Source organism: Lithobates pipiens, unplaced genomic scaffold, assembly GCF_037356315.1.
Source record: "Lithobates pipiens isolate NorthernLeopardFrog02 unplaced genomic scaffold, aLitPip1_a1.2 Scaffold_8, whole genome shotgun sequence".
Classification (NCBI taxonomy): Eukaryota; Metazoa; Chordata; class Amphibia; order Anura; family Ranidae; genus Lithobates; species Lithobates pipiens.
In genome coordinates this window covers 598,877,725-598,902,710 of record NW_027507903.1, presented here as the reverse complement: position 1 = coordinate 598,902,710, position 24,986 = coordinate 598,877,725, and the positions used below count along the sequence as shown (strand labels likewise).

The following is a 24,986-nucleotide window of genomic DNA, read 5'->3' as shown; positions in this document are numbered from 1 at the left end:
ATCATTAAGAAAGCCATTGGATTTTTCACTATATGCTTTCTTCAACTCAATCAATGGTGGATTACAAATAGTGAAAAATTAATTCAAATCATTTTTCGAAAAAATTGAGCCACAATTGAGATCACATAAATATCAGATTCCCAGTATGCCCAGTTGAACTCTTTTACACCTCAATACTCAATTCCCAAAGTCTGGTCAGGTCAGTCTGGTCAGGTTTCCCTCGGTTTGGTGGCTGATTGCTCCTGTCTTCCAATTGAAAGAACTTCCAGAAACAGCTGGTATGGTCAGGCACTAAAGAATATTTATCCAACCTTAGCCAATCCCTGGGAGGGGGGGGGGGGGGGGTGGCTGTAGAGAGGATAAAAGTTTGGGAGGCTTGCTCGGACTATTGCCCCTGGGATGCCAGCAGAGTGTGTACTGAAAAGTTGGTGTTGGGCCTCAACATGTCATGGGCTGAAGGCCTGAAGGTGATCTGACTAAAGGATATTTTCTGGAGGATATCACCTGTGGACACTGACCTGGAGAAGGATCCCTTTTCTTGCTTATTGAAGAGTGTCACATGGAAGATGTAGTGGGCAGCAGCTGTCCTCATACATTTTGAGTAATTTTGACCTTGATCTGGGATCAGAGCTGTGCTTGGGAAAGTAATTGCCAGAGGTTGCTGTAGGGACTGAGGCTGCTTGCTTATAGAGTCCCAGGTTAACTGGCCATTCTTTTTTGTCTCCAACAAAGGCTACTGCTATAGGATTTGTGCTAAGAGACTGTCCTTCTGTGGTTGTTAGCATTTGGAGCATCCTGCACCCTTAACCCTCTAATTTTCCAATATCATGCAATAAATCCACAAAAAGATTCCCAGCCACAAAAATTCTTTTCTGTAGCAACATGAGGTCAAATTGAAGACTTGGTTGGCCGAACTTTGAAATCAATGGTGGCACCATCGGATCACAAAACGCACAAATTTTCTGATTTTCAAAAGAAAATTCTTTCGAAATTCAGCCATGTATGGCCAGCCTTAGGGAGACCTTGGTCATTCTCAGTGCATCCTGTGGGGGTGAGCGCTACATATGCCTATTACTTACGAAATTGATAGTATAATGATTTCCACATCCTTTTTCAGATTTGTTTTGTAGAACATTTTCATCTGTAAGGCAAAGAGAGTGTTTTAAGAGAAACATATATATTTCTCCATATCCCTCTAGTCTCATACATCACTAATTACTAACTGACATATCATTATGGATTTCACATAATTTCCTAAAACTAAATTTCTTAAATTGAGATGATAATATTTCCTCTTTCCTTGCACCCTCTGCCAACATTTCCATCAAGGTGAATAACACAACAATCACTCACTCCCCTTATGTGAGTGTGCTAGGTGTAATCCTGGACTCTGTTCTATCCTATCAACCCCAAATCCCATTATTGTCTAAACTGTGCCACCTTCACTTCTAACATTTCCAATATTCACCCCTTCTTAGCCTCTTACCAAATAAGTAATGCATGTGTAGAGTGGAAAGCAGGGTGGGCCCTTACGCACACAGTCCACATATATGCATCCATGATGGCTGAGGTTTCTGTCCTGATAACATGCTTGCTGTGTGCTTCCAGCATAGTGACCAAGCTGTTCCTAAATCTCTTGGCCTCCACTATGATCAAGAGCATTCGGGATGGGCTCCCGATCATGTGACCACTGTGATAACCTACCACAGTGGTAACAAGAATGGCAAGTCTGTCCTGCTCTCCTACCTTAAAACCTAATTAAGAGGCCATGGCGGGTGGGCAAGAAAGGGTTAACCAAAAACACCACCAAGCTATTAATTACCTTGCTTGTTTCTCAAATCAACTATTGCAACTCCCTCCTCGAAGCCCAACTTCTACACAGGCTATGCTCTTTTTAGTCTATCATGAATGTTGCTATCCGACTCATCCACCTTACCAAGCACTCAGTATTCACCACCCCTCTCTTCCAATTCCTCCACTTCCTTCCACTCCCCCAAAAGTCACAATATTTACAACATACAAAGCCATCCACTTCTTTTCCCCAAGATTTACCACCAAACTTATCTCAAAATATCATTCAAAACATCCTCTTTGCTTCTTATAAGACCTTCTGCTCAATAGCTCCTCCTTCATCTCCTCTAATTCTCACCTCCATAAAATTATTCAGACCACTTTCTGTGTGCCTAAGCTGTTGTAGACTGACTCCAAAGGGAGATGTTATTATGCCACCTGGGTTCACAGTACCACCACCCCCTCTGGAGGAGCAGAGGAAGGACCTGTAGCATCATAGGACACAAAATAGTGATGAAGAAAACAAATATTAAATTAAAAAAAACATACCTGACCCTGAAACCGATTTGTAAAATTGACATATATTGCGGTGGTGTTGTCTAAGAGAGCATCTTGAAACTTTTCATTGATTTGAACAGTTACTTTGATTGTTATAGTGACAACAGCTGTAAAATGATAGAGAGAGAAAGAGATGCTACTTAAAGAACAAATAATTGCAACATAAATAAGTAATGCAACAAAAGCTGCAGTGAGTTTTCAAGGCTGTATCCTTAAAAGAAATTGCTAGCAAGATAGGCTTTCGTTACAGAAGAGGCTCCGCATTCCTACAATTCTTGTAAAAGATCTTTTTTTTTTTAAGCTAGAGACCCTGTATATCTAGTCTGCCTTAAAGCCTAAAGCCGCGTACACACGGGCGGACTGTCTGGCCTACTTAGTCCGTCGAAACACATTTCAGCGGACAGTCCGCTCGTGTGTGGGCTTCAGCGGACTTTTTCAGCGTGCAGTCTGGCGGACTAAGTATTTCGGAATTTCCGTAATACTGTCCGTCGTACTCGCATTTCGGCGGACGTGTGTATGCCAGTCCACCGTACTTTTGAAATGAGCGGACTTTTCCCGCCCGGAGAAAAGTCCGCTCATTTCGAGCGGGTATCCAGGTAGGCGGGGCCCGCGAAGGGGACGTCGCTGGCCCCGCCGCCTGGTATGGACTTAAAGGGGAACCCCAACGCCGAAAAAAATCGGGTTGGGGGTCCCCCCCAAGTCCACAACAGACCCTTGTCTGAGCACGCTACCTGGCCGGCCAGGAAAGGGGGGCGAGCGAGCGCCCCCCCCCCCCCCCTCCTAAACCGTACCAGGCCGCGTGCCCTCAACATGGGGGGGTGCCTTGGCAAAAGCACCAAAGCACCTTGTCCCCATGTTGATGAGGACAAGGGCCTCTTCCCGACAACCCTGGCCGTTGGTTGTCGGGGTCTGCGGGCGGGGGGCTTATCGGAATCCGGGAGCCCCCTTTAATAAGGGGGCCCCCGGATACCGGCCCCCCACCCTATGTGAATGAGTATGGGGTACAATGTACCCCTACCCATTCACCTGTAAAATAAAAGTACAAAAAAAAACACAACACACGAGATAAAATACTTTATTGCACAGCTCCGGGGGTCTTCCGTCTTCGGGGGTCTTCTCGCTGGACTCCTCCTCTATCTTCTTGTAGCTCTTTTGCTAGTGGAGGAGTCCGCCTCTTCTCCCGACTTCGGGGGTCTTCTCCCCCTCTTCGGTTCTTCTGACGGGCCACCGCGCCTTCTTATAGCTCTTTTACAGGCGGTGGCCCGGTCTTCTGTCGCCGCCGCCGCCGCCTTCCGTTCTTCTTCTTCTTCTTCTCCAGGAGATGTTGCCTCGACGATCTCTCCGGCCGGAATGCCAGGGACGCACTGCGCGGCCATTTATATAGGGACAAGGGGTGGTGTCACATGGCTTTATGTCACATGGGTTGGTGTCACATGGTGACCCCGCCTCCTTACGATGTCATAGTCCCCATGTGACATCAACCCATGTGACCAACCCATGTGACATAAAGCCATGTGACACCGCCCCTTGTCCCTATATAAGTGGCCGCGCAGTGCGTCCCTGGCATTCCGGCCGGAGAGATCGTCGAGGCAACATCTCCTGAAGAAGAAGAAGAAGAAGAAGAACGGAAGGCGGCGGCGGCGGCGACAGAAGACCGGGCCACCGCCTGTAAAAGAGCTATAAGAAGGCGCGGTGGCCCGGCAGAAGAACCGAAGAGGGGGACAAGACCCCCGAAGTCGGGAGAAGAGGCCGGCGGCGAGGAAGAAAGCCGGACTCCTCCGCTAGCAAAAGAGCTACAAGAAGATAGCGGAGGAGTCCGGCGAGAAGACCCCCGAAGACGGAAGACCCCCGGAGCTGTGCAATAAAGTATTTTATCTTGTGTGTTGTGTTTTTTTTGTACTTTTATTTTACAGGTGAATGGGTAGGGGTACATTGTACCCCATACTCATTCACATAGGGTGGGGGGCCGGTATCCGGGGGCCCCCTTATTAAAGGGGGCTCCCGGATTCCGATAAGCCCCCCGCCCGCAGACCCCGACAACCAACGGCCAGGGTTGTCGGGAAGAGGCCCTTGTCCTCATCAACATGGGGACAAGGTGCTTTGGGGTGGGGGGGCAGCGCGGCCCCCCCTTCCCCAAGGCACCCCCCCATGTTGAGGGCACGCGGCCTGGTACGGTTTAGGAGGGGGGGCGCTCGCTCGCCCCCCTTTCCTGGCCGGCTGGGTAGTGTGCTCGGACAAGGGTCTGTTGTGGACTTGGGGGGGAACCCCACGCCGATTTTTTTCGGCGTTGGGGTTCCCCTTTAAGTCCATACCAGGCGGCGGGGTCAGCGACGTCTCCTTCGCGGGCCCCGCCTACCTGGAGACGCGCTCGAAATGAGCGGACTTTCCTCTGCGTGTGTGGGCGAGTCCGTTCATTTCAAAAGTAGGGCGGATAGTATGGCGGACTTAGTACGCCGTATTAGTCCGCTCAAAAAGTGGTGTGTGTGGTCAAGTCCGTTCATTCGAAAGTATGACGGACTGTCCGTCGGATTGTATGACGGACTAAGTAGGCCATACAGTCCGCCCGTGTGTACGTGGCTTAAGTGTAAAAAAACTGAAAAATCAGCACAATGGGTACAACTTATGCCGCGTACACATGATTGGAATACGGCCATGTGTATGCTCCATCGGAATTTAGCTGTCCGAATTTCCGCCAGCCAAAAATTGATGTGAGCATGTTCTCAATTTTCCCAACAGAAAAACTTTCTATCGGAAATTCCGATCGTGTGTATGCAATTCCGACACACCAAAAAACGTGCATGCTCAGATTCAACTACGAGACAGAAGCTATTGGCAACTGGCTATTGAATTTCCTTTTTCTTGTCCCGTCGTACGTGTTGTACGTCACCATGTTATAAACTATCGGAATTTGGTGTGACCGTGTGTAGGCAATTCAGTAGCATGTGTCAATTTTTCTGATGAAATCCTCCTCTGTCCACCCCCCCCCCCCCCACCTCCTTCCCACCACTGCAATAATCTTCCAGTGTTGTGGGGGTTAATAGAGCTAAAGCACTGTCATTGGCTCTCATCTATGTTCTCAGCTATACCCTCCGTTTTTGCCCACCTCTTCCATTCATGAAAGCTGTACCACACATTATATGAATGAAACACAATCTATGAATGGAGGATAGGCAGATGATTGAAAGCTTCCCCCGTTCATAAATCTTGTTTCATTCATAGAAGCTGTAGTATGAATGGAGAAGCTGGGCAGGCATAGTTGGGCAATATTGATCGCCTATGACCGCCCCTTAGTTCTATTAACCCCTGCTGCCCTGGGAGATTATAACAGTAGGGTTGACATGAACAAATTAGGATTTTGCCTAACAGAAGCAACATCAGCACAAGGGACACACCCCACTGGTTGTACGTTATGTCCCTTGTGTCAAAACCAAGAAAAAGACCAAAAGAAGATGACAGCGACAGAGCAATGAGGGAGAGTGTGGACCTTACATTGCTGGAGGAGGATGCTTTAGGAGGTAAGTGTACCATATTGTACAAGTATTCTGTCCAATTTTGCTCATTATAACAAGAGCCCTCCCACCAAATTACTGGCCAGTATAAGAAATTACACAAATGATGCAGTCCTATGAGTAGAAATAACACAGCAGTTTTTGTTTTTCTGAGTCACCTGTTAACATAGTTTTATTATCTGTTAATCTTACTAGTAGATCAATTGTTTCTCCATTTTCTGTAATAGGGTGACAACACTGTTCATCCTGCATTGAAATTGCACGACACTGTTGCCACCATATGGATAAAAACTTCATAAAAGGACTTTGAACTACCTAGATTGTGACAGGATTAATTTAAAGTGGTTCTAAAGTCTAAACATTTTTTTTATTTTAATACATTCCTTGTAGTAAGTTAAAAAAAGTTTAGGCATTGGTTTTGGCTCCTCTTTCCCCCTTTAACTTACCTAAATCCTCATTTGATCCATCGCTGTGCACATTTACAGCTCTCCTCTACCCTCATTCCATGTCTCACTGGCCTTGTGTGAGCCAGTGATAATGGAAGAAGGGTCCCGCTGTCTGTGTCAATGCATGCAGCAGTGGGGCTCCGGACTGAGCATACACAAGTGCCACTTCCCATAAGGGCACTGCAAATAGAGGAGCCAGGAGCCCCACTGGGGAACCAATATATAGCAGTAGAATTGAGGAATTACCCAGTACAGTGAGGGGCGTTGTGCTTGCTGAAGATAATATGTTGGTTGTACAAGTAAATGATGTACCTGAAGTAGAGGAGAAAACGGTTGCTGTAGAAGATTCTGGAGATTGTTGTTCTTTTGATACAGTAACAGATGTCTCTGAGGATGAAGTAGATGTTGGATTTGAAGTAGAAGGGGTAACAATTGGTGTAGGTGGTTCTGAAGGTTGGGGTTCTGTTGTTTGAGTAATAGATGTTTCTGTGGAAACTGGATCTGAAGCAGAGGAGAAAACAATTTTTATAGAAGATGTTAAAGATAATTGGGTTTCTGATGGTGAAGCATTACTATCTTGAATCAAAGATGTAAACGTTCTATCATAAGTGAAATCTTGGTTTATTGTAGCGACCTGAAGAAAAAAACTAGAAAGTGAACACACGAGATAGCTTCAAACGTAACTACATAACCACTACAATACCGGGCACTTTCGCCCCCTTCCTTCCCAGCCCAATTTACAGCTTTCAGCGCTCTCGCAATTTCAATGACAATTGCGCAGTCATGCTACGTTGTACCCAAATTAAATTTTTTGAATTTTATTTGCACAAATAGAGCTTTCTTTTGGTGGTATTTATTCGCGACTCCGTTTTTTCTTTTTTGTGATATAAGCCAAAAAAATTGCGAAAATTTTGAAAAAAAAACAATATTTTCTTCTTTCTATTTAAAAAGAAATACAATAAAATCAAATTGTATCATACATTTAAGCCAAAATGTATTCTGCTACATGTTTTTGGTAAAAGAAAATACTGGTTTGTGTGATCACGGACATATGGACGCAAATGATCATGTACAGATAGGTGCAAGTGATCAATGTTTGTTTTCATCACATGAAAGCTGTGATTGGACACGGCTGTCATGTGATCAGGAGGGCCAATCACAGAGCCCTCCTGCCAATTTGAGATGTGTCGTGTCCGGGTGACACAAGCGCATCTGGATCGCGTCGATGCGTGCGCGATCCCTCTCCTTCTGAAGGACGTTCAGGAACGTCCAGTCAGAAGGGAAAGGCTCCCACCCGGCTGTATATATACAGTACATTGGCCGGGTGGGAAGTAGTTAAAAAAATCTCTACCAAAAACAGCTTTCCCCATTTGGGTTGTAACATAGGTAAGTTTACCTTTTGGCTCTATCTTGAGAAACTGTTTTGTCTCACTCCTTTGTTATATTGAGACACAAGTGCTACAAGTTAGCCATTCTTCTCCTGACCACTGACATAACACTAACCTCAATATACAATTATAAAGAATCCAATTAAAGTAATGTGGTTCACCATTTCTGTATATTTTTCAAAGGAAATAAATGGAAAAATGTGTGGGATTTCAGTTCGGTGGGCTTGACTTATAAAAATCCAACCCCCTTCTTCCAGTAGTCATAGTATAAAGGCCAAACAGTTCTTTTTAATGATAACATTTTGTCATTGAGCTGCTGATCCCCTCCCCCCTTTTCCCAAAGTGTTTGAAGCCTAGTACACACTATCAGTGACTGATCAGAACACCCTGGTCAGTCATTGGCTAAGAACCCTGATCGAGAGACGGTCGGCTGCTGGTTTTTCAGGATGATCATCCGTAAGAAGCTAGCCAGCCATTGAAAATTGTTAAAATTTGTTTTGTTTATTCATTTTATAATGAATTTCAACTTTTCAGAAAGATTAGAAATTCAAATTGGTAAAAAAAAAACTATCGACAAATTTGAATTCTGTGTAAAGAAATAGCTGGTTATTAAGCAGTGGGTCAGGAAGCTGGCCACCCGCGTCCTTAACATGAGTCATTATCTGTCATTATCTTCCCCACTGACAGATGAATGTAAAGAAAAGAATCAAGAGAGTTGCCCGGAAACAGAAAAATTTAAACAAAGTTGGGCCCTCACCCCAGCCACCCAGATACATCACCAGATGGCACCGCCCCCTCCTGATGTCACATGACCTCAGAAAAGGGCAGTGCCACCAGGTGACATAGCCGGATGGCCCTGCCCCTTGCCTATATAAGAACTGTCAAAGCTCAGATCAGGCAGGGGGGGGAAGGCCTCCGGAGCGTTTTTATTTTTTTTTATTTTTTGGGTCCAGCAGGCGTTGTGATTGACAATGGATTTGCATCGACGAACACTGTTTTTTAATAAAGGACCTGTCAAAAACTGTATGATGTACCCCTCCTGCCTTGGCTCCTGCTGCTGTTAATCAAAGCCAGTGATAATGGAGGAGGGATCCCACTGTGTGCCAATGCATGCAGCAGCGGGGCTCGGGAGCTAGCATACACAAGTTACACTTCCCATGGGGGCACTGCAAATAGAGGATGAGCCGGCCTGGGGGACCAATATATAGCAGTAGAATTGAGGAATTACCTGGTACAGTAAAAGGCGTGCTTTCTGAAGAAAATACGTCAATTGCAGTAAATGATGTATCTGAAGCAGAGGAGGAAAAAGTTGCTGTAGAAGATTCTGGAGATTGTTGTTCTGTTGATACAGTAACAGATGTCTCAGAGGATGAAGTAGACGTTGGATTTGAAGTAGAAGAGGTAACAATTGGTGTAGATGGTTCTGAAGGTTCTGTTGTTGGAGTAATAGATGTTGCGGTGGACACTGGATCTGAAGCAGAGGAGAAAACAATTGTTATAGAAGATGTTAAAGGGGTTGTAAAGGTAAATGTTTTTTCACCTTAATGCATTCTATGCATTAAGGTGAAAAAACATCTGACAGTCCCGGCGCCCCCAGCCCCCCCCTCGTTTTACTTACCTCACCCCTCGAAAATCCAGCGCTCGTCCCCCGACGTCCTTTCTACCATTCAGCCTGGCCACTGATTGGCTGGAGTGGATGGATGGAAAGCAGCACAGCCATTTGCTCGTGCTGCTGTCAATCACATCCACTGACGCGGAGCGCCGGGGGCGGGGCCGTGTGATACAGTGAGCAGCTATAGCCGCCGGCTGTATTACGGGAGCGCGCCCGCAGATGCTTCTCATCATGCGAGGGAGCTCGCATGAACATGAGAAGCATCTGAGGGAGGAAGCAGAGACAGCCGCCGAGCGACCCCAGAAGAGCAGGTTCGGGGCCACTCTGTGCCAAACGAGCTGCACAGTGGAGGTAAGTATAACGTGTTTGTTATTTTAAAAAAATAAAATTGTTATCTTTACAATCCCTTTAAAGATAATTGGGCTTCTGATGGTGAAGCATTACTATCTCTAATCAAAGATGTAAACGTTCTATCATAAGTGAAATTTTGGTATGTTGTAGCGACCTGAAATAAAACTAGTAAGTGAACACATGAGATGGCTACATAGTAACTACATAAAAAATCTTTACCAAAAACAGTTTTCCCCATTTGGGTTGTAACATAGGTAACATAGGGTTTACCTTTTGGCTCTCACTTGAGAAACTGTTTTGTCTCCCTCCCTCATTATATTGAGACACAAGTTAGCGAATCTTCTCCTGACTGCTGACATAACACTAATCTCAATATACAATTATAAAGAATCCAATTAAAGTAATGTGGTTCACCATTTCTGTATATTTTCTCAAAGGAAATAAATGGGAAAATGTGTGGAATTTCAGTTTGGTGGACTTGACTTATAAAAATCCAACCCCCTTCTTCCTGTATTCATAGTATAAAGGCACAGCAGTTATTTTTAATGCTAACATTTTGTGTGTATGTAAATGTAGTCGCCATTGAGCTGCTGACCCCCCCCTCCCCTTTTCCCAAAGTGTTTGAAGCCAAGTACACACTATCAGTGGGACCGCTGATCAAGAGATGGTTGGCTGCTAGTTTTTCGGCATGATAGTCCGTCAGAAGCTAGCCGGCTTCTGTTGGACTGGTTGCTATACACATTGGCCGGATGTTGGTTGTTTATTTTTAATCGGCCATTGTTGCCCGGCATTCAGCCATGTGTACTAGGCTTGAATGTGTGCAGCAAACACCTGTTGCTGACATCTTTGTCTTTTATTTCAATCTCCGAATGAAATAGTAACTATTTGTAATGAATTTTATTGAAATTTGTTAGAATTTGTTTTGTTTATTCGTTTTATAATGAGTACCAACTTTTCAGAAAGATTAGAATTCGAACTGGTCGAACATATATCGACCAATTCGAATTCTGTGTGAATAAATAGCTGGTTGTTAAGTAGTGGGTCGGGAAGCTACCTGCCCGTGTCCTTAACAACCATGAGTCATCATCTGTCAGTGGACTTCCCCACTAACAGATGAATGTAAATAAAAGAATGCTGGCAATTGCCCGGAAACAGAAAAAATAAAAAAAACGGAGTTGGGTCCTCCCCCCAGCCACTCAGCTACATCACCCAGTGGTACCGCCACCTTCTGATGTCACATGACCTCAGAAAAAGCCAGTGCCACCAGGTGACGTAGCCAGATGGCCCCACCCCTTGCCTATATAAGAACTGTCAAAGCTCTGATCGGGCAGTCGGTGGAAGGCCTCCCAGGAAGTGGAGCGTTTTTATTTTTTTTCTATTTTGTGGGTCCAGTAAACGTCACGATTGACAATGGATTTGCATCAAATGACACTATTTTTTTATTTTTTATTTGTTAATAAAAGACTTGCCAAAAACTTTTACTTGTGGCTATTGCTTTTTGACACTTTTCTGGTGAATGGGTAGGAGTATGATGTACCCAATACTCATTCACATAGGGGTGCCAGGATCTGGGGAAACCCTTTTTAAAAGGGGCATCTAGATTTTGATGAGCCCCCTATGTGCAGACCCTGACAACCACAGCCCAGGGTTGTCTGGAAGAGGCCCTTGTCCCCATCAACATGGGAACAAGGTGCTTTGGGGTGTTGAGGGCATGTGGTTTGGTATGGTTTGGGGGGATCTCGCGTGTCCCTCCTTTTCTTGACCTGCAGGACTGCATGCTCTGATAAGGATCTGGTATGGATTTTGGGGGGCACCCTACAAGTTTTTTTTTTTTTTTTGGCATAGCGTTCCTCTTAAAATCCGACAGGCCTGGAATTGACTGGGGGTGTACTCCTTGCTATTTTTTTTCTTTATTATTTTAAATAGCCAGGTGCTGACAATTGTAACCGTTGGTGAATTAAAATGTGATTTGACCCAAAAATTAATTTTTTTTTTCTTTAGAAATTTTATTTTTGCTGCAAAATGTGTTATACATGCTGCAGATGCACCATTTTGCAGACAAACTAAGGTGACCCCCCAGGCACTATTTTTAAAGGAAGTTTTCATTTTTATTTTTCCACTTATAAAGGGGTTTCTCACGCCACCCGCCAACCAAGGAAAAAAAAGATAAGAAAAATCTCTCTTACCAACACAGTGGGTTGATGGGTGGCATGATTGACTATGGATCTACATCTGGGACACTGTTTATTTTTTAAAAGAGAAGTATGCGTTTTTTTTAATTGTAGAATCATACCTACCTAGGTTGATGCAGCATCGTTCAGATGCTGCATCTGTCCCCTGGTGCCTCTAACACTGATAATCGTGTGATTGAACACCGTTAGATTGTGGCAGGATTACCTTAAAGTTGTTCTAAAATCTAAAAAATTTTTATTTTAATACATTCCTTGCATTAAGATAAAAAATATTTAGGCATTGGTTTTGGCTTCTCATTCCCCTTTTACTTAGCTAAATCCTCATTTAATCCATCGCTTTGCACGTTTGTAGCTCTTCTCTCCCCTCATTTCCATGTCTCACTGGCCTTGCTGTGGTACCAGGGGCCGTTGGCTTCTGCTGCTGTCAATCAAAGCCAGTTATAATGGAAGAGGGGTTCCGCTGTCTGTGTCAATGCAATGCAAGCATACACAAGTGCCACTTCCCATGGGGGCACTGCAAATAGAGGATGAGCCGGCCTGGGGGACCAATATACAGCAGTAGAATTGAGGAATTACCTGGCACAGTAAGAGGCGTTGTGCTTTCTGAAGATAATACCTCAATTGCAGTAAATGATGTATCTGAAGTAGAGGAGGAAAAAGTTGCTGTAGAAGATTCTGGAGATTGTTGTTCTGTTGATACAGTAATAGATGTCTCTGAGGATGAAGTAGACGTTGGATTTGAAGTAGAAGAGGTAACAATTGGTGTAGATGGTTCTGAAGGTTCTGTTGTTGGAGTAATAGATGTTTCTGTGAACAATGGATCCGAAGCAGAGGAGAAAACAATTGTTATAGAAGATGTTAAAGATAATTGGGCTTCTGATTGTGAAGCTTTACTATCTCTGATCAAAGATGTAAATGTCCTACCATAAGTGAAATTTTGGTTTATTGTAGCGACCTGAATTAAAACTAGAAAACTAACACATGAGATGGCTTCATAGTAACTACATAAAATATATTTACCAAAAAACAGTTTTCTCCATTTGGGTTGTAACATAGGTAAGTTTTCCTTTTGGCTCTCGTTTGAGAAAATGTTTTGTCTCCCTCCCTTGTTATATTGAGACACAAGTGCTACAAGTTAGAAACTCTTCTGACCGGCCGCTGACATAACACTAATCTCAATATACAATTATAACAAATCCAATTAAATTTGATTCACCATTTCTGTATATTTTTTCAAAGGAAATAAATGGAACATTTGCTTGTGTGTTGTGATAAATGTTTTCAATAGGGTTTATTTGACATACTGCATGTGAAATTATAAATATATACAAGATACTATTCCTATTCAGTGCCCCCAATTTCTAGCTTTATTTTTTCTTCAAAATGGCTATAATTGCAGATGAGGTTTATAATTCCAGTAAATTTGTGGTGAAGTTTGGTGGACTGAATGTTGCAGGACCCATAACATCCTGTCTGACCTTTCAACTGTGCGGGTTTCCTGCAACCTGTTCTCAGTATGTGTTGGGGGTCGTTCAGGGAGAGTTGTTTGTCTGTGTGGGGACAGTTAGTTGCTATATTGTATTACATTGCAAAAAATGTGTAGGATTTTAATTTGGTGGGCTTGCCTTATAAAAACAAAATGCTAACATTTTGTGTGTATGTAAATGTGGTTGCCATTGAGCGTTTGAAGCCGAGTACACACTATCAGTTTTTTTTTCATTCAACCCAGCTCAGGTTGGAGCCGTTATAATAACAAATTCAATGTTAGTACACTCTGGTCAGTCATTGGCTGAGAACGCTGATCGGGAGACGATTGGCTGCTGGTTTTTCAGCATGATCATCTGTCAGAAGCTAGCCGCCTTCTGTTTGACCGGCTGCTATACACATGGGCCTGGAAGTTGGCTGTTTTTTTTTAACCGGCCGATGTCACCCGGCATTCAGCCCGTGGCTACTAGGCTTAAGTCTGTGGCAGCAAACACCTGTTGCTGATATGTTTGTCTTTTGTTTGCTCTTGGTTTAAAGAACATCATTGTATACTAGATATATACAATTCTTTTCGGTCCAAATACAAATTCTGACAAATTTTTGGTTATTTGCAATTTTGGATGAATCTGAATCTCTGAATGAGATAGTAACGAATAGTAATGAATTTTGTTGAAATCCATTAAAAATAATTTTGTTTATTTGTTTTCTAACGAATGCCAACTTTTCAGAACCAATTCAACCAATTCAAATTCCGCGTGAAGAAATAGATGGTTTTTAAGCAGTAGGTTGGGAAGCCACCTGCCCACGTCCTTAACAACCATGAATCATCATCTGTCAGCGGGCTTCCACACTGACAGATGAATGTAAAGAAAAGAATGCCGGCAATTGCCAGGGAAACATAAAAAAATTAAAAACAATGGCGTTGCCCCCCCCCCCCCCCCAGCCACCGTGCTACATCACCCGGTGGCACCGCCGCCTTCTGACGTCATATACAGGGCAAAGAAAAGGGCAGATCGTTTTTTATTTTTTCTAATTTGTGGGTCTATCGGGCATTGTGATAGATGATGGATTTGCATTTAGGGACACTATTTTTTTTTAAATAAAGGACTTGTTAAAAACTGTTTTTTGTGGTTATTAATCTTTGACATTTTTCTGGTGAATGGGTAGTAATGTAATCCTACATCTGTGCGTTCCACGCTGGTTCCGTTTGCCTTTGTCACCAGTCCTTGTGGACGTACTCATCCAATTATCAATTCTTTATGGACATTTTTTTAATAAAAAATTATTTTTTATGGATAATTTTTTACAAATTGCCAGCCCCCCCCACACTGGTATATTTTATGTGTTTTGTGTATTCTATATAATGTATGATATATTTTATATAGTGTATATTATATGTTATATTTTTTATGTATATTTTTTATGCTTGTGGTTGAATACTAGCATTAACACCTTTGTAGAGGGCTTGTCCTTTTATATGAGTTCAGTTTTTAACCAATTATTACTATTGTTATTTTGTAATACGTTTTAATTGTTTTTCTACGTTTTCTGAAAGTTTTTTGAAAGTTTTTGAAAGTTTTAAAGAAAAAAAGTCTCTTGAGGACCACTTTGCTTATTTGAAACATATTTAAAACTCAAAATAACGCATTTAATTGATGTATTTTTACAGCAATGTTGTCATCTACTGAACCTGATTTACTCATCCAAACCCCCGTTGTTGGTAATTCCCTTGTGTGGCTAATTTTAAGGTTGAATATAAATTTTATTGAGTTTTCAAAAAACATAACAATATTAGAAAATCAGTATCAAGGGGGGATAGGGAACAAAGTAAAGGAAGGGGACAGGGGTTTGGAGGGGGTGGTCTACACCTTCCCCCTGCAATACAAAACAAAAATACAATTTTAAGTAAACTTAAGTGCTTAAAACAGTTTTTCATGGAAAAATAGAAAAATATTTCTCTGTGCAGTGGGTTCTCACTCTGGACACTGCCCGGAACCTGTCACCAACCATTCAACTGTCGTATGTTGGAGGGTATGGGAAGGTATAGTAGGGGATGGGGGAGCTAAGAACAGAAAAAGGGAGGGGGAGCTTTATTGGACATGTAGTGTCCAGGTTACCTATATTTTGTAGTATGGGTAATTATCAGAGGAAGGTACATCTGAACCCAAAATACCCATAATTTTCATCAGTAAAGACGGCACCATCCTCCACCATAGTGTAGAATATGACCTAGTCCTCAGGCAGAAATGCTGTTGAGGATGCCTACTGCAGGCTCCTCCATTTGACATTTATTTTATAGGGTAGGGCCTGTCTACATCACCTGGTGGCACTGCCCGTTCTGACATCAGAGAGCCAGCATGCACCGGTCCGTAACGTCAGAAGGGGGGCGGTGCCACCCGGTGACGTAGACAGGTGGTCCCTTCCTATAAAAGAACTGTTAAAAGAAAGGTCCGATGCTGCATCTATCTCCTGGCACCTCTAACACTAAAAAAACGAGTGATCGAACACCGCTAGAGTGTGGCAGGATTACTTTAAAGTTGTTTAAAGTCTACACATTTTTTAGTTTAATACATTCCTTGTGTTAAGATAAAAAATGTTTAGGCATTGGTTTTGGCTCCTCATTCCCCCTTTTACTTAGCTAAATCCTCATTTGATCCATCGCTTTGCACATTTGTAGCTCTTCTCTCCCCTCATTTCCATGTCTCACTGGCCTTGCTGTGGCACCAGGGGCCATTCGCTTCTGCTGCTGTCAATCAAAGCCAGTTATAATGGAAGAGGGGATCCCGCTGTCTGTGTCAATGCATGCAGCAGCGGGGCTCGGGAGCAAGCATACACAATGCCACTTCCCATGGGGGCACTGCAAATAGAGGATGAGCCGGCCTGGGGGACCAATATATAGCAGTAGAATTGAGAAATTACCTGGCACAGTAAGAGGCGTTGTGCTTTCTGAAGATAATACGTCAATTGCAGTAAATGATGTATCTGAAGCAGAGGAGGAAAAAGTTGCTGTAGAAGATTCTGGAGATTGTTGTTCTGTTGATACAGTAATAGATGTCTCTGAGGATGAAGTAGACGTTGGATTTGAAGTAGAAGAGGTAATAATTGGTGTAGATGGTTCTGAAGGTCCTGTTGTTGGAGTAATAGGTGTTTCTGTGAACAATGGATCCAAAGCAGAGGAGAAAACAATTGTTATAGAAGATGTTAAAGATAATCAGGCTTCTGATTGTGAAGCTTTACTATCTCTAATCAAAGATGTAAACGTTCTATCATAAGTGAAATTTTGGGTTATTGTAGCGACCTGAATTAAAACTAGAAAATTAACACATGAGGTGGCTTCATAGTAACTACATAAAAAATATCTACCAAAAAACAGTTTTCTCCATTTGAGTTGTAACATAGGTAAGTTTTCCTTTTGGCTCTCGTTTGAGAAACTGTTTTGTCTCCCTCCCTCGTTATTAAGGATGAGCCGAACACCCCCCTGTTCGGTTCGCACCAGAACCTGCGAACAGACCTAAACTTCATGTGAACTTTAGAACCCTATTAAAGTCTATGGGACTCGAACGTTCACAATTTAAAGTGCTAATTTTAAAGGCTAATATGCAAGTTACTGTCCTAAAAAGTGTTTGGGGATTTGGGTCCTGCCCCAGGGGACATGGACATGGATCAATGCAAAAAAAGTTTTAAAAACGGCCGTTTTTTCAGGAGCAGTGATTTTAATAATGATTAAAGTGAAACAGTAAAAGTGTAATATTTAAAATTTTGTACCTGGGGGGTGTCTATAGTATGCCTGTGAAGGGGCGCATGTTTCCCGTGCTTAGAACTGTCCCTGCACAAATTGTCTTTTCGCAAGGAAAAAAAGTCTTTTAAAATCACTTTCCAGTGTCGGCTCTCGTAATACAGAGAACACTCAATGAGTGTTCTCTGTATTAGCCAACAATTCATTCATTGATAAAAAATAATAATAAAAAAAAGCGTGGGGGTTCCCCTGAATTCAATTACCAGGCCCTTCAGATCTGGTATGGATATTAAAGGGAACCCCGTGTCAAATAAAAAAAAAAATTGACGTGGGGGTCCCCCTAAATATCCATACCAGACCCTTCAGGTCTGGTATGGATATTAAGGGGAACCCCGCATCAAATTTAAAAAAAAATTGACGTGGGGTCCCCCTAAAAATCGATACCAGACCCTTTATCCGAGCTCGCAACCTGGCAGGCCGCAGGAAAAGAGGGGGGGCGAGAGAGTGCCCCCCCTCCTGAACCATACCAGGCCACATGCCCTCAACATTGGGAGGATGCTTTGGGGGTCTGTGACCCCTCAAAGCATCATGTCCACATGTTGATGTGGACAAGGGCCTCATCCCCACAACCCTGGCCGGTGATTGTGGGGGGTCTGTGGGTGGGGGCTTATCAGAATCTGGAAGCCCCCTTTAATAAGGGGACCCCCAGATCCCAGCCCCCCCTGTTTGAAATGGTAAGGGTAAAAAAAAAAGTACCCCTCCCATTTCACAAAGAAAGCGTAAAAAGCGTTAAAAAGGAAAAAACACACTTTTGAAAAATTCCATTATTAAAAAAAAAAAAAAAGATTCCAGCGGTGCTAATCCACTCTTGCTATCCAGTGACGGATGATTATCTCTCCGGGGTCCAGTGATGGCTGATCTGATCCAGCGACGGGGGATCTCTCAGTCCAGCGCTGTCCATACATGTATCCGTCTTCTGTCTCCACTGCGGAGACACTGGTGGTGAGGGAAGCCATGGGGTTCCCCAGTGACCTGCGTTACATCAGAGGGGGGCGGGGTCACCCATACGTCACTGTGGAACCCCATGGCTTCCCTCACCACCAGCGTCAGAGGGGGCGGGGTCAGGTGACGGGTGGCCCCACCCTCCTAATATAAGAAACGTCAGTGCTGTGATCCCCACAGTGTGGATCACCACATTTGCCATGGCAAGTTTGCCATGGCATTACAAACGCACCTGAGTCACCTGGAATCTCCCATTGTGGCTGCCCCGGTACAACCTATGTAGCAGGCCAACCTTGCTGCTGCTCCAGTCTCTGTGCAGGCACCCGCCTTGAGTATTATCTCTATAAGGGGTATGTCTGGTTCTGCTCTGCTTCCTCAGTGATTTGGGGGTGATCCAGTCCAATGCAGAGGGTTTCTCAACCTGGTTGGGATATACTTTGAGATGCTGCCCCAGGCATTGCCAACAGACAGAAGCAAAGTAGGTTTCGTGATATCTTTGCTTTCTGAGAGAGCCTTGGCCTGAGCAAACCCTCTATGGGAGACACAAAAACCTGTTGTCTTGAGATACCCTGAGTTTGTGGCTTTGTTTAAAAGGGTATTTGACGTTCCCGCATGCTCTGCTTCTGCTGCCAAGTGTCTCATATCCATCGAACAGAGTACAAGAACTGTTACCGACTACACCATTGAATTCTGTACTCTGGCAGCAGAGGTTGCGTAGAACAAGGAGGCCCTTGTGGCTGCTTGGTCTCTTGGATACCATCAAGGATGAGATAGCAGCCTGAGATATAACCACTGAGTTGGAGAGGTTGATCACGTTTTCCATCCTCATTGACTCCAGACTCAGAGAAAGACTCTCTTTTAAGGATCTAAATATACAATATATATTGGGGGATTGCACCCACTTCCTTATTTAACCGGAAATACGTAACCTTATGTTTTCCCCAGAAGTTGGTGACCGGATGTTCACCGCCGCCATTTTAAGTGTTGTTTATCACTTGCCCACACTCTACATAGCAACAGCCCACATTACCAACCTCGACCTTCCGCGCTAGCAACGCCTTCATCTGAACACAACGCCACATCCCAACTATACTTACTTATGAAAATATATAAAAATATTTATAAAAATGAACAAACAATAAAAATACATATCCTTATATGCTTAGATATACTTAATTACCATCAGCTCCCCTGGACACTAATTCCCTATGAGGGTCTTTAACCACCTCAATACAGTGCACTTACACCCCCTTCCTGACCAGACCAATTTTCAGCTTTCAGCGCTCTCACAGTTTGAATGACAATTACTCAGTCATGCAACACTGTACCCATATGAAACTTGCGTCCTTTTTTCCACACAAATAGAGCTTGGTCTTTGTGAAAGTTATAGAGTCTACAAACTATAGTGCCAATCGCTTAAAATTGATCACATCTGATCAGGCCTTCAGTACATCAGGTGTATCTCATTTCTTGAGACACTAACAAGTCAGGAAAGTACAAATACCCCCCAAATGACCCCTTTGTACAAAATAGACATTCCAAGGTATTAAGTAAGTAGCATGGTGAGTTTTTTTAACTTGTCATTTTTTCCGACAATTCTTTGCAAAATTAAATTTTTTTTTATTATTATTTTTTTTTTACAAAATTGTTATATTATCAGGTTATTTCTCACACACAGCATATGCATACAACAAATTATACCCCAAAATACATTCTGCTACTCTTCCCGAGTACGGCGATACCACATGTGTGAGATGTTTACACAGCCTGGCCACATACAGAGCACCAACATTGATGTAGTACCTTCAGACGTTCTACGAGCAAAAATGACGTATCTCATTTCTCAACCACCTATTACACTTTTGAAGGCCCTGGAGTACCAGGACAATGGAATTTCCCATAAAATGACCCCATTTTGGAAAGCAAACACCCCAACTTATAATCTGTGAGGCATAATGAGTCTTTTGAACGGTTAATTTTTTTCCAGAAGTTTTTGGAATATGTGGAAAAAAATTAAAACGCAATTTTGTTTACACAAAATTGTCAATTTATAAGATATTTCTAACACATAGCATGTATATAGCAAAAATTACACCCCAAAACACATTCTGCTACTCCTCCCGAGTATGGCAATACCACATGCGTACCATACCACAACCTGGCCACATAGAGAGGCCGAACATTGCAGTAGTACGTTCAGGCATTCTAGGAGCATAAATGACACATCTCATTTCATTCCTACCATCACCAAACCGCCAAACTGCTGGTTGCAAGCTGAACAGTGGAGCCTTGAGTGGAGTGTCAAGTGTTTTTTTGACTGCTGGTGACTGCTGGGCTGCATTTTTAGGTTCTTTTGGGGCTTGTTCTTGTAGTTTTTTATACCCTTTTCTGTCACTTTTTTTATTTTAAATAGTATTTTTTTTTTTTCTTCCTTTCCTTCCTTCAGCCTACTAATTAAGGGGAGGGTTTAATTGGGCACAGGTGCTTGAGGTCTATATAAGTTTGGGTAGAACTCATTTGAGCCTGCTCATCTTGAGTCTGTGAGAACTCTGTCCAAGTGGAACTGGTCCAAGTGGTGAGTTAAAAACCAGAGTTGAAAACAGGAGGTTATAACAGGGGTCATAGTAGCTGTGTAGTGAGACTTCCCGAGTGTTTGTCTGAGTAGTGTGTGTGTGTGTGTGTGTGTGTATATCGTTAGTGCTTGTGCATTGTGGGTGCACGCTGATCTGTGAGTACCTGTGTACTGTCTTGTTGAGTATCAGTGTCAGGAAGCTAGTTGTTAGGTAATTTGGACTGGGTATAATCTCTAATCCTCATTAAATTAATAGGTACGATGACTGGCGGGTGTGGAGAGGCGACTCGGTGTACATCTTGCGGCATGTATGCGTTCCTTGATCATCTGATCGAGGGTGAATACTGCTGTGCAAAATGTAAGCACATTGTTTCCCTGGAAGCCCAGGTTCTGAATCTGGGGAAGCAACTGTCAGCACTGAGAGGCCCCTCCACCCTAAATGAGAACCAGGAACGTACACGGCAGGTGCCGGCAGGGGCCAGCACAGAGGTGGGTGGAGACAAGGAGGTGCAGGCAGTAGCAGAGAGTAGATGGGTGACAGTCAGGAAGGGTAGAGGGGCAAGTGCCAGGGAGGCCGATCCAGGGCTGGAGCATCCCAATAAGTACGCTCCATTGAGTGACATTGGTGATCCCAGTCAGGGACCAGCACTGCTGGAGCTGAGGGATTCTCCTAGCTGCCAGGAGAAGAACTCCTCCAGTGAGAGTGGGGGGGGAGCGAATGGAAAGGAAAGACAGATTCTGGTGGTAGGGGACTCAATTCTTAGGAGGACAGAGAGGCCAATCTGTAACAACAACCTGAAGTGCCGAACTTTATGTTGTCTCCTGGGCGCTTGGGTTCGGCACATCACGGAGCTGGTGGACAGATTACTGGGAGGGGCTGGGGAAGACCCAGCTGTCATGGTGCACGTTGGCACCAATGACAAAGTCAGAGGCAGATGGAGTGTCCTAAAGAATGATTTTAGGGAATTGGGAGCTAAGTTGAGGAAAAGGACCTTCAAGGTAGTATTCTCAGGAATACTACCAGTACATCGAGCCACACCAGAAAGGAAGAGGGAGATTAGGGAAGTAAACAAGTGGCTCAAAAGCTGGTGTAGTAAGGAGGGGTTTGGGTTCCTGGAGGACTGGAACGACTTCTCAGTCGATAACCGGTACTATAGAAGGGACGGACTGCACCTAAATGAGGAGGGTGCAGATCAGCTGGGATTAAGGATGGTCAAAAAGTTAGAGGGTTTTTTAAACTAGGTGATGGGGGGGTGGGTTCAGAGATAGAGATAGTCAGCGTGGAGCATATTCCAGAGGGTAATATTAGGGGCATTAGTGGTAGGGTAACCGAAGCACATAAACCCAAGGTAAATATAGTAGCGAGTCCTAGGTGTAATCTTGGAACACCCAAGAGGATAGTATGTGACCGGTCAAAATATATTAATACATTAAAATGTTTGTTCGCCAATGCCAGAAGTCTGCCAAGCAAAATAGGCGAGTTGGAAGCCCTGGTGCATCAGGAGAGCTATGATGTAATCGGTATTGCTGAGACTTGGCTTCATTCCTCACATGACTGGGCTATTAATATTCTGGGCTATGTACTCTTTCGGAAAGACAGAGTGAAAAGGAAAGGTGGAGGGGTCTGTCTGTATGTGAGAAATAATCTCAAAGCGAGTGAGAAAGAGGACCTGGTGGGCGGAGAGTGTGATGAGTCTGAGGCATTATGGGTATAACTGCATACAGATGCGCGTAGTTCAAAGTTAATCATTGGAGTTTGTTATAGACGACCCAATGTTAATGAGGAGGTGGAGACTCAGCTCCTTGCACAGATAGAAAGGGCTGCAAGGGCTGGGACAGTGATAATAATGGGGGATTTTAACTACCCAGAAATTGACTGGGGTAATGGCACTGCTGGGACAGTTAAAGGGCAAAAATTTGTAAACCTATTACAGGACAATTTTATGGTCCAGTTTATTGAGGCCCCAACTAGGAATGATGCTCTGTTGGACCTGGTAATCTCAAACCATGCAGAACGTATTACTAATGTTCAGATAAAGGAACATCTGGGTAGCAGTGACCATAACATGATTTCATTTGATGTTAGCTGTAAGCAAAAATCACATACGGGAAAGATAAAAACACTTAATTTCAAGAGAGCAAATTTTCCAAGGATGAGGGCCGCTCTCCAGGACTTAGACTGGGAGACAATATTGGCACCAATGGGCACAGAACAGAAATGGGAATTCTTCAAAAAGCTTGTTTGTGATCTCACGGCAAAGTATATTCCCATGGGCAATAAGTTTAAAAGGTTAAAAATAAAGCCGATGTGGCTCACGGCCAAAGTTAAAAAAGCTATAAACTATAAAAAAAGAGCTTTCAAAAAATATAAAAATGAAGGAACGCTAGTGTCATTTAAATGTTACAAGGAATATAACAGAATATGTAAAAAGGAAATCAATGATGCAAAAATTCAGAATGAAAGACAGATTGCAAAAGACAGTAGGACAAACCCCAAAAAAATCTTCAAATATATTAATAGTAAAAAGGTTAAGTCTGAGCATGTAGGCCCTTTGCAAAATAATCTGGAGTGGGTGACTGGGGAGAAAGAGAAGGCTAACTTATTAAATACTTTCTTCAGCTCTGTGTATACAAAGGAGCATGGGGGAGCTCATGTCCATAATGGGGGTGGTAGTGACGCAGCCCCAAATCCACAATGGCTCAAAAGTGATATGGTCCAGAAATATTTGGACAGAATAAAGGTGGATAAAGCACCTGGACCTGATGGCATCCACCCACGGATCCTAAAAGAATTGAGCTCTGTAATCTCGAAGCCATTGTATCTAATTTTTAGGGACTCATTAATGACAGGAATAGTACCACTGGATTGGCGCAGGGCCAATGTGGTGCCTATATTTAAAAAGGGAACAAAGTCTTTACCAAGTAATTATAGACCCGTCAGTTTAACTTCTATAGTTGGGAAGATACTGGAGGGATTAATAAAAGACCACATAGACGAGTTCTTGCAGGAAAAAAATATTTTGAGCAACAGACAGCATGGATTCATGAAAGACAGGAGTTGTCAGACAAACCTGATTTCTTTTTATGAGGTGATAAGTAAAACCTTGGACAGAGGGGTGGCGGTGGACGTGATATATTTGGATTTTGCAAAAGCGTTCGATACAGTTCCCCACACACGGCTCATGTGTAAGGTAAAGTCTACAGGTTTGGAAACATCAGTTTGTAGATGGATAGAAAACTGGCTTAATGACAGAATTCAGAGAGTAGTGGTTAATGATTCTTACTCTGAATGGTCTAAGGTTATGAGTGGTGTACCCCAAGGTTCAGTGCTGGGACCCTTGCTTTTTAATATCTTTATAAATGATATTGGGTCTGGAATCAAGAGTAACATTTCCGTCTTTGCAGATGACACCAAGCTATGCAGTGCAATAACGTCCTTACAGGATGTCACCAATTTACAAGCCGACCTGGATGCTCTGTCAAATTGGGCGACTATGTGGCAGATGAGGTTTAATGTTGAGAAATGTAAGGTTATGCACTTGGGGGCTAAGAATATACATGCATCATACACGCTAGGGGGAGTACAACTGGGGGAATCCATAGTGGAGAAGGATCTGGGGGGTTTGGTAGATCATAAGCTCAATAATAGCATGCAATGCCAAGCTGCGGTTTCCAAAGCGAGCAAAGTCCTTTCCTGTATTAAGAGAGGTATGTACTCCAGAGAGAGAGACATAATTTTGCCCCTGTTCAAATCATTAGTAAGACCTCATCTGGAATATGTCGTTCAGTTTTGGGCACCAGTTCTCAAAAAGGATATCGGGGAACTGGAGAAAGTGCAGAGAAGGGGACCCTTGCTTTTTAATATCTTTATAAATTATATTGGGTCTGGAATCAAGAGTAACATTTCCGTCTTTGCAGATGACACCAAGCTATGCAGTGCAATAACGTCCTTACAGGATGTCACCAATTTACAAGCCGACCTGGATGCTCTGTCAAATTGGGCGACTATGTGGCAGATGAGGTTTAATGTTGAGAAATGTAAGGTTATGCACTTGGGGGCTAAGAATATACATGCATCATACACGCTAGGGGGAGTACAACTGGGGGAATCCATAGTGGAGAAGGATCTGGGGGTTTTGGTAGATCATAAGCTCAATAATAGCATGCAATGCCAAGCTGCGGTTTCCAAAGCGAGCAAAGTCCTTTCCTGTATTAAGAGAGGTATGTACTCCAGAGAGAGAGACATAATTTTGCCCCTGTTCAAATCATTAGTAAGACCTCATCTGGAATATGTCGTTCAGTTTTGGGCACCAGTTCTCAAAAAGGATATCGGGGAACTGGAGA

General features: G+C 43.4%; 1 protein-coding gene across 8 annotated transcripts in view; it reads right to left on the bottom strand.

The window, feature by feature from the left end:
* The window catches only part of LOC143961269 (uncharacterized), a 217,974-nt gene that overhangs the window by 71,747 nt on the left and 121,241 nt on the right, over positions 1–24,986 (bottom strand). For 4 of the 8 annotated variants that reach the window (XM_077470512.1, XM_077470513.1, XM_077470514.1 and 1 more), the window contains 6 exons: positions 16,252–16,482; positions 12,424–12,654; positions 8,921–9,163; positions 6,617–6,805; positions 2,341–2,456; positions 1,080–1,141 (listed from right to left, as the gene is read on the bottom strand). In XM_077470512.1, the coding sequence (XP_077326638.1) occupies positions 1,080–1,141; positions 2,341–2,456; positions 6,617–6,805; positions 8,921–9,163; positions 12,424–12,654; positions 16,252–16,482 (1,072 nt within the window). The remainder of the gene's footprint in view (positions 1–1,079; positions 1,142–2,340; positions 2,457–6,616; positions 6,806–8,920; positions 9,164–12,423; positions 12,655–16,251; positions 16,483–24,986) is intronic. The other 4 variants (XM_077470517.1, XM_077470516.1, XM_077470518.1 and 1 more) reach the window with 4 other exon arrangements.